Here is a 9,637-nt window from a genome sequence, read left to right on the forward strand (position 1 = left end):
CCCCCCCTCCAGTCTTTACACTGGTGGCAGCGGTGGGATGCTTATAGTTTTAAGAATCGGTCTATAACCGTGCCACTTACAAAATATCTGCACTTTGTTAAATTGAGGTTTAGTTGTGTACACGATAACTGCATTACAAGCAATGGAATCTATTGCACATCGTAAATTGACTAGGATGAGCTTAGAGACTCTCCGGAGTGCTTGTGACGCCAGGGAGTTGGAATTTGTGGATAAGTCTACTGCTGAGCTGATAGCTGCCCTGATGGACTACCAGACTGATGATGAAACTCTTGAAGGGGGGGGATGCAACCAATGAGGACTCTGCCCGTGGGGTTGTTGCTGAATCTGTTATTGGGAATGCCACCATTCCGGCTGCCTCTGTTCCAAACCCCAGCAATTCCTTGGAGCTTGAGTTAAGGTGGCCTTTGAATACCGCAAGTTGGAAATGGATGCTGAGCTTAAAGAGGAGCTGGCACAGCAAGTGGAACTCAAGAACAGGGATCTTGAACTCAAAGACAAGGACACTGAATGTCAGAGAATCCAGCTAGAGAGGAGACTTCAACTAAACCAGTAGAGTGGCAGGTGCCCAGCCATCAAGTTTATGAAAGATTTGGTTGGTGTGTTTGTGGAGGGTTCAGATATCCTCCAATGGGTTGAAGCCTTTGAAATGGCTTGTGCAATTCATGATGTTGATAATAGAGATTGGGCTAAGTGTTTGTTAAGCAGAGTGCCTCAGACTGGATATGACTGTATTCTGAAACTGAGTGTGGAAGAAAGGGGTCCGTATGAGTGCATGAAGTCTGCTTTGATGGCCAAATTTGGCAAGACACCTACCCAATACCTTTAAAAGATTCAGGGATTTTAAGAAGAGAGAATGTGTCTAGAGTTGACTGGGTGAGTGCTGCGCATAGGAACATGATGTGGTGGATTGATTGTTACAAAGTGAAAACATTTGAATTCTCACCTTTTTTGTTTAGCATTTTTCTGAAACCTTTTCACCAGAGCTGCGTCAGTATGTTGCTGACCAGAACATTTTGGATCCCTTTAAGCTGGCTAGGTTGGCTGACAAGTGGATCTCCCACCGGGTGTCCCCTAAGGACTCCAGTAGGAAGGACAAGGACAAAGAAAAATGGACCTTTCAGAATGCTGAGGAGTCCCAGAAGCAATCAGTCGGATAAACCAAAACCTTCCTCTCCTAAAACCCATAAATCTAGTGGGGATAAGTCATCTGTGGGTGGGAATAAGAGTAGTGGTCCACCTGCTGGAAAGCAGGCTCCCAGTGGTTCCAGTACTATACCCCGCATTCCTGGCACTTGTTGGGAATGTGGGGCTCTGGATCACAAGAAGGGTGACTCCAAGTGTAAAGGTAAGGCACTTGGAGTACAGGCTGTCAGCCTGATCCACCCTTACCCCATGTCTGAGGTGGAGGCCACTGTCCTCCCCTTCTCTACAGGAATCACATTTGGTGCTCCTGTAGAGATTTCCTAAGTGTCCCTTGGGGCCTAGGACCAGTACGCAGAAGTACTGGCGACTATCCCACAGAATACCTGTAGGTTTTTGAGAAGTGTCCTCTTGAATGGCCAGACTTCTACTGGCTTGAGAGACACTAGGGCAAGCATGACAGTGGTCGACAGGACCCTTCTCAAGCCAGAGGACTATGTGCTCCTCTCAGAACCACCAGGTTAGCTGGTGGGCCTCCCAAATTATCGCCTGTAGCCTTAGTCACACTCATGATTTGGAGACAAGACAGCAAAGCTTCCTGTCCTGTTTCAGGACAATGTCCCTGCTAGCATTCTGTTGGGTAATGATCTAGTAAATTTGGGGTTGATCTCGGATGGTCTACCCATGACTGCTGCTGCAGTCACTATGTCACAGGTGACACAGGGTCTGGCTGTGAGTCAGGTACCCGAGCCAAAGGCGAGGCCTAAGGCAAGAAGACGGAAGAGCAAGAAGGCCACCTCTGAGAAGGGGGCTCCTTCTCTTCCTACAGCACCCATTGGGATCCATGCTCAGGACGGGCTGGGTCCAGTGGAAAACCCAAACTCAACTCCTGAGGGAGAAGAGACAGAAGACTCTCCTGTGGCAGAGGTTCTCAGCCCGGAGAACCACCCTGACCTTCAATGCCTGCTGGCTGAAGGGGGACCCTCAATTGTAATTGAAATTCACAGAAGCACTGCTGTCCTGTTTTTTATTTTATTTTTTTTTTGCATAGTATTTTTTGCGGAATAAACCAAGTTTGATCAGCCAGTAGGTAGTGCTACAGGACACATTCATTTGGAATGTCTGAATGAATACTGGATAATCCCTTGGCATGCTACATACCTTTTTTATGCGTAATGTAGAAGGCTCTGTGGACTATAAACAATTAGACATGAGCTGCACACCCTACCATAAGGTGACCCCTTTCGGGGAATAATTTAAAGCTGCTTGTAAGCCTGTCCAGATTGTTATACACACATTTATGAGCAGTAGTAAGACTCACTCATTCCTAATTAGGTGTTTAAAGTAGGTGGCAAATTGGCTATTTAAGTCTTTGAATGTTTATATTTTAGCACACAATTTAAATCTAGACAGTCGTCTAATACTGTGAACTAATTGTCTTTCTTTTGTAGAGATCCAGAAGGCCTGCGTGTGTTACTACCAGAGGTTCTCAGCCCGGAGAACCACCCTGACCTTCAATGCCTGCTGGCTGAAGGGGGACCCTCCCGGCAGACTTCTGTAAGGGACAGAGTGAGTGTGCCACTCTCTCGAGGGTCTGAAGAAACAGGCCCTGTCCCAGGCACAAGGAGAAGTGCCTAGGACATTCTGGATCTATTGGGAGGGTGAGCTCCTTGTTAGTGAGCCCACTATGCCTGAAGCTGGTGCCCTCAAGAGGTTGGTGGTACCCCATGTTTACAGGCCCTTCCTGCTGCAGTTGGCGCATGAGGTGCTCTTGGCTGGTCATCTTGGTACCAAGAAGACTAAGCAGAGAGACTCTGCCCATTTCTACTGGCCTCGCTTGGGAGTAGAAGTGGAGTCCCACTGCAGGACCTGTCCAACTTAAGGTGGACATCGGTTCATCCTGGTCTTTGTTGATCATGCCACCAGGTACCCTGAGGCTATACCCCTTCGGACTGTTACTGCCAAGGATATTGCCAGGGCTCTCCTGGGCATTTTCACGTGTGTTGGATTCCCTAAGGAGGTTGTCTGACAGAGGATCCAACTTCATATCTAGTTACATGAAAACCATGTGGAAAGAGTGGGGTAACCTACAAGTTCTCCACCTCTTACCATCCCTGGTCCAATGGTCTGGTTGAGAGGTTTAATACAACTCGCAAGGGCATGCTAGGCGCTTTGCAAGAGCCCCTTTGGAAGAGCAATGGGATCTCCTCCTGCCATGCCTGCTGTTTGCTTACAGAGAGGTACCTCGAGGGTGTTGGTTTCCGCCCCTTTGAGTTACTATTTGCACAAATCCGGTGGGGGGGGTGGCCCTTGCCTTGATCAGAGAAGGTTGGGAGGCCACCCCTCCCAGTCCTGCCAAGCAAGTCGGGGACTATGTGTTAGGCCTCAGACGGAGGATGACTCAGATGATGGGTCCGGCGACAGCAAATCTCAAGGCCAGCCAGGAACTGAATAAATACTGGCATGACCTTAAAGCCTCGCAAGTGGATTGGACTCCAGGACAGGAAATCCTTGTGATGGAGCCTACCGAGCCTAGAGCTTTGGCAGACAAGTGGACTGGACCCTTCAGGATCATCTCCAAGATGGCGAAGTCAATTATCTGGTTGACATGGATGCCCCTGGGGTAGCCCCTCAGGTATTCCATGTTAAAAGGCGGAAGCCTTTCCACAGGCTAGCAGAAGTCACATGTCTCTTGCTAGCTTCAGAGCAAGAAGAGGATGAGAGTGAATCCCTTCCTGATTTGCTGCATAGCAACCCTCAGGGTGGCTCAGTGGAGGGAGTAAAACTCTCCCGATCTGACAGCAACAGAAGGGCTGCAGGGCTTTGCTCCGGCAGTATGCCTCTGTTCTCACTGACACCGGGCCTTACACCTTGGTGTAGGCACAAAATTAACACTGTGCCTGTCAAAAGCAGGTGCTACTGTATGTCCGATACAGTTAAGAACCACATCCAGGCTGAGGTCGCCAAGATGTTGGATCTGGGTGTTATTGAACCCTCAACCAGTCCCTGGTCCAGTCCAGTGGTCCTTGTTCCCAGGCAGGTACCAATTATTGGAGGTTCTGTGTGGACTACCGAGGAGTCTATGCCGTCACCAAAACTGACGCGCACCCATTGCCCAGGGCTGATGAGCACGTGGGCACAGGTGCTGCCAAATTTGTGAGCCCCTTTGACCTTACCTCAGGCTATTGGCAAATGGCTCTGACGGACCATGCCAAGGAAAAGATGGCGTTCTCAACACCAGAGGGACTCTACCAGTTTAGGGTCATGCCTTTTGGGTGGAAGGTGGCAGGGGCATTCTTCAAGAGATTGGTCAATCATGCACCCAGTGGGCTGCAGGCCTTTTGTGTGGCCTACTTGGACGACATTACCATCTACAGTTTCACCTGGGAAGAGCATTTGACACATCTGGATAAGGTGTTGCAGGCCTTGAAAAGGGCTAACCTCACTATCAATGCCACCAAGTGCCAGATAGCTCGGTGGAAAGTCGTGTATCTTAGTCATGAGGTAGGAGGGGGTCAAATCCAACCTCACCCGAGTAAAGTACAGGATGTACATCGACTGGGAGACTCGCACTACTCCAACCCAGGTGAGAGCCTTTTTGGGCCTCACTGGGTATTATCGCAATTTCATGGCAGACTATGGAACCATAGCTGCACCACTGACAGCTCTGACTTCACCCAAACAGCCTAGGAAGGCTAATTGGACTGAAGACTGTCGAGGGCCTTTGATGGCCTGAAAGAAAGTCTGTGTAGGGCACGTGTGTGTGTGTGTGTGCCTGACTACAGCAAACCCTTTATCGTCCAGATGGATGCCTGCGACACCGGAATTGGAGCGGTCTTGTCCCAGTTAGATTACAAAGGGAGTGAACACCCGATCATATTAATCAGTAGACAACTCAAGGGTAGAGAACTTAGGTGGGCTAGTGTTGAAAAGGAATGTTTCAGTATAGTTTGGAGCCTTAGGCGTTTTAGGCCCTAACTTACGGGGGGGGGGGGGTCTACCTTCAAGGTCCAAACAGATCATAAGCCCCTGAAGTGGCTTATGCAGATGAAGGGTGAGAACCCGAAACTGCTCGGGTGGTCCATTAACCTGCAAGGGCTAGACTTCACCATAGAGCATAGACCAGGGAAGAGTCACGATAATGCAGATGGCCTTTTCAGAAGGTATGTTGACCGTCTGGATGAGGGTGTCTATCTGGTGAGAAATTAGGCGCTCTAACCTCAGTCTGGGGGGAGGGGGCGACTGTGATGCTGGAAATGCATTGGAGTGACAGGGCCTCCTTGTCCTCTAGTCCTTTTTCATTTGTGTTCCTGTATTTTCTGCCCAGGAGTCCATATGGGACTCCTGGCAGTGCAGCTCTCTTCCTGTGTTTGGTTTGGTGTACAGACCCATGGGATACCCTTATGGCACCCATAGGTGGGGGTGCAACACTGTGCCCCTAGTGTATGTTTTTGGGCACCTGTGTGTGGCCCACAGAGCAGGGTATGGGCTGGTGGCAGCTCCATGCTGAATTAGACAGCTGCTCAGGGTATCCTCTGTTTTGGGATATCCAGGCCCTGCCATTGGAATCAGTTGATTCCTGATAGGAAACAAGATGGCCCCTGTGGCCTCTTGCTTTCTATTGCCTGTTACCTTGTTTTCCCAAAGTCCTGGGAAGCCCTGACTCTGTCCCTTCCTCCTGACTGGCTGTTGGGTGGAAGTTCCATATATGGTGGTGTTGTGAAGACCAGACCAGACTGGCTGGAGCCTTCCCAGTGACTGTATGTTGTGGGTACACCCTGTGGGTGGGACCTGGGTGAATGGAGTGTGTGACCAATCTGCACTTCCTGTTGTGGATGTCTGGTTTCTGGTGTTTGACACAATGACCGAGACAGCCCTGCCCGAAACTGGTATGAATGCAGTGTTGAATGGTTGTGTACTTGTCCCAATACACATTCCTTGTTGTAGTGTCTGAGAGGGAGGAGTATGGCCTGAATGCACTGTATGCCTGGTGGGCTGACTGACTGCATGAATGCCCTTCTGTATGATTGGCTGCTGAGTGTGACCCAGCAGTGTGGATGAGGGACAGAATAGTATATTTGGGGACCTCTCGCCACTGGAAATTGTTCAGAAGCTGAAGAGAAACTGGAGTTGAAACTGAAGCTTAACCTTGAAGCCCTGCTGGAAGAGAAGTCTTGCTGCTGCTCTACTTCACCAATCTGAAAACTGCTCTGTCTCCAACGACTGACCTAGAGAAGACCTGGTTAGGCGCCCTCTTCCCGAGCTACGAGGGACCATCGTGCACTGTTAATCTTTGCCAGCGCTCCCTGGTAGACTTATGACAGGCTGCCGACCGGAGACGGGGACCGCCGCGGAATCACAAGAAGCGCCCGGACACTCTTGTCCATCACTGTGTTCGACCGCCGCCCGGAGCAGCCGTGCTCCCTTTGCCTAAGTAATATTTGATCCAAGGATGCTCTCACCTGCACAGTCGACGGATTTGTCCCACCGGAGAAAGCCGAGGCCGCCGACAAGCATCCGCCGGCGGGTTTCCCGCCACCTAAAGACCACAGACACCGATGACTCGACGCCCTTGTTGGGCCACAGGTCTTCGAACTCTTTGCGGTCCTGAACTATTGTCACTGAGGTGCCCCGCACGCCTCTTCCTTGCAGGACGCCAATGCTCCGTCGTCGAGTTCTGCTAGGAACAAAGCTGCCACCTCACCGTCGTCCAACCCTTTTCCACGTGGGATCTCGACATTCCGTGGCTCCTGCCTTAAAGGGAGCCGCTCAAGAAGGATCCGTCGATGACCTGACAACGAACTCTGCTATTCCAGGTACATTGGGGTTGTAGAAATATTTTAGAAGGAAATAAGACTTCTAGAACAATATATAGACTGGGCTTGTGGTATATCTTTATTTACAGGTTGCCCAGGTCGGGGGCAGAGGGGGGAGGGATCTCCGCACAGAATTGTGCCTAGTTGGTAGGGGCCAGTATTCTGCCAATTGTTCTAACCAACTGCTCTTCCTCCTTTGTCTATTGTTGGTTACCTTTTATTATTTGGTTTGTGTGACATTTAACCTGAGTACAGTTGATGCACTTTAATGAGATCTGATAATTGTGGTACCACTATAGAACTGTGTATATTTACCATTGTTGATTTTCTGAGCACAAAGTGAGTTATTATGATGGTGTACATAACCTTGAATATTATATAAAGACTGTTTTAACTAAGTGTGTGGACATTCCTTTGTGGGGGCTTGAGGACTACACTGTACTTAAGAACCAGCCTGCATCCCCTCCTGAGAAGGTAGGCCTTGATTGCTCGTCCATTGCTACCGTAATAGAGAATCTTGGCTGGGGTCCTCTGTGCCTCTCCTGTACCATATAGAGAGCAGAAGTACAGACCCCCCCGCCCCCTTCCAGTCTTTACAGTACCTCCCTCTACGTCACAGTACCTAATTAGGAATCCTACCTGAGCTCTGACATCCCTCTTACTCGTCCAAGTTCTGAATAGTTATCTTACCTTAAATACACCCACACCCCTCGGCTGTACCGCACAAAGTCAATCTCTCACTCTTCTTCCTCCCAGTGCTCCACCAAGTCACTATTCAGACCCCATCTACCCCACCTCACTCTGATCAGTCCTCCACAACTCGCCTCACTCTTCATCACAGTCCCCAACTGCCCCAACTCCCTCTTCCTAGTTATTCCCAGACTAGTCCACCTCACTCTTCCTCAACACAGTACTCCACCACTACCTCACTCTTCCTAGTCCGTTCCCAACTATCCCACTTCCCTCTTATGTCAATCCCCCACCGGCCCCACCTTGCTCTTCCCCCTTCACCGCCCTCCACTACCACCACGTCTCTTCCTCAGCAGAGTTCCCCCCCCCCCCACTAACACACCTTACTTTTCCTTATCACAGCCCGCCCCCAGCCCTGCCTCGCTCTTCCTCATTACAGTGCACCATTACTAATCCCTTCTTATCTAGTGGTCACACACAAAGATAAAATACTTGATCTTGGAGCTCACAGCCCAGAATTTGTTAGTACCTGTTGGCAAACATTTTACTTGAACAGTTATTTATCATGAGATGCAGCTGGAACGAAGTGTAGAACTAATAAGTGACATTTATATATGCTGTATTAGTAACTCTAATAATGGTGTATTCCAGAGGCCACATTCAGTGGCACTGGTATTATGTGGACATCGGTGTTATGAATTTGCATAGTATTAGTTTGAAATTATTCAATCACTCTATCCACGCCCCCAGAGCTTGTGAGTTTTGGCCTTCCTAGATGACTCTGGCCAAGATTTAGTATCGCAGAGCAGTAAAAGCCACATCCTTGTAGGAATACAGTCAAAAGGTCCGACCTCTGTAATTGAAATTCACAGAAGCACTGCTGTCCTGTTTTTTATTTTATTTTTTTTGCATAGTATTTTTTGCGGAATAAACTAAGTTTGATCAGCCACTAGGTAGTGCTACAGGACACATATTCATTTGGAATGTCTGCATGAATACTGGATAATCCCTTGGCATGCTACATACCTTTTTTATGCGTAATGTAGAAGGCTCTGTGGACTACAAACAATTAGACATGAGCTGCACACCCTACCATAAGGTGACCCCTTTTGGGGAATAATTTAAAGCTGCTTGTAAGCCTGTCCAGATTGTTATACACACATTTATGAGCAGTAGTAAGACTCGCTCATAAATTCCTAATTGGGTGTTTAAAGTAGGTGGCAAATTGGCTATTTAAGTCTTTGAATGTTTATATTTTAGCACACAATTTAAATCTAGACAGTCTAATACTGTGAACTAATTGTTGTCTTTCTTTTGTAGAGATCCAGAAGGCCTGCGTGTGTTCTACTACCTGGTACAGGACCTCAAATGTCTCGTCTTCAGTCTTATTGGTTTACACTTCAAGATCAAACCAATCTAAATATTCTGGAAATGTTGTAATTTTATGTCAAGGGGATGGGATTTTATTTTGTTTTGTGTTCTGGTCCAAGGACTTTTATGTGTGTTTCGTAAAGTTTATTTTTTACAAACTCAAAATAAAACCTTTATTAAAATACTGGTGAAACCAAAGGCTTGTTTCTACACTTTGTTAAAGCACAGGTGGAAAGCTGAAAATGTTCGTTTTATTGTACATGAAGTCCACTTTTTCCCTTACTGCCTACATCCGAAAGTTCTTTTCAACTAGCCTGGTACATAGTCACTGAAAACATTTATTGCTCAGAGTTCTGCACGCTATAGTGCATAAAGCCGTGCTCTATTTTCTAAGACTCTAAAACTATTCTTTTTTTAAAAAATATCTATTTCTATCCTTTTTTGATTTTTGTTTTTCTATTTTTCCTTCTTCTAACTTTGAAATTCATGATGCATTTCAACCAGTGTGTGGAAGCGACTGCCGTAAAGGAGCGGAAGGAAGTACAGGTTTAATAATACCTACCCCAGACTCCAAGTCTCGACATAGTTTTGGGCCAAAA

General features: G+C 47.9%; 1 protein-coding gene across 1 annotated transcript in view; it reads left to right on the forward strand.

Moving 5' to 3' along the window:
- Positions 1 to 9,236, forward strand: part of MAGOH (mago homolog, exon junction complex subunit) — a 121,837-nt gene extending 112,601 nt beyond the window's left edge. The window contains exon 5 of the mRNA XM_069642169.1: positions 8,988 to 9,236. Coding sequence (XP_069498270.1) covers positions 8,988 to 9,087 — 100 coding nt within the window. The 3' untranslated portion in view covers positions 9,088 to 9,236. The remainder of the gene's footprint in view (positions 1 to 8,987) is intronic.
- The last annotated feature ends 401 nt before the right edge of the window (positions 9,237 to 9,637 follow it).

Source organism: Ambystoma mexicanum, chromosome 1q, assembly GCF_040938575.1.
Source record: "Ambystoma mexicanum isolate Mex_15411 chromosome 1q, UKY_AmexF1_1, whole genome shotgun sequence".
Classification (NCBI taxonomy): Eukaryota; Metazoa; Chordata; class Amphibia; order Caudata; family Ambystomatidae; genus Ambystoma; species Ambystoma mexicanum.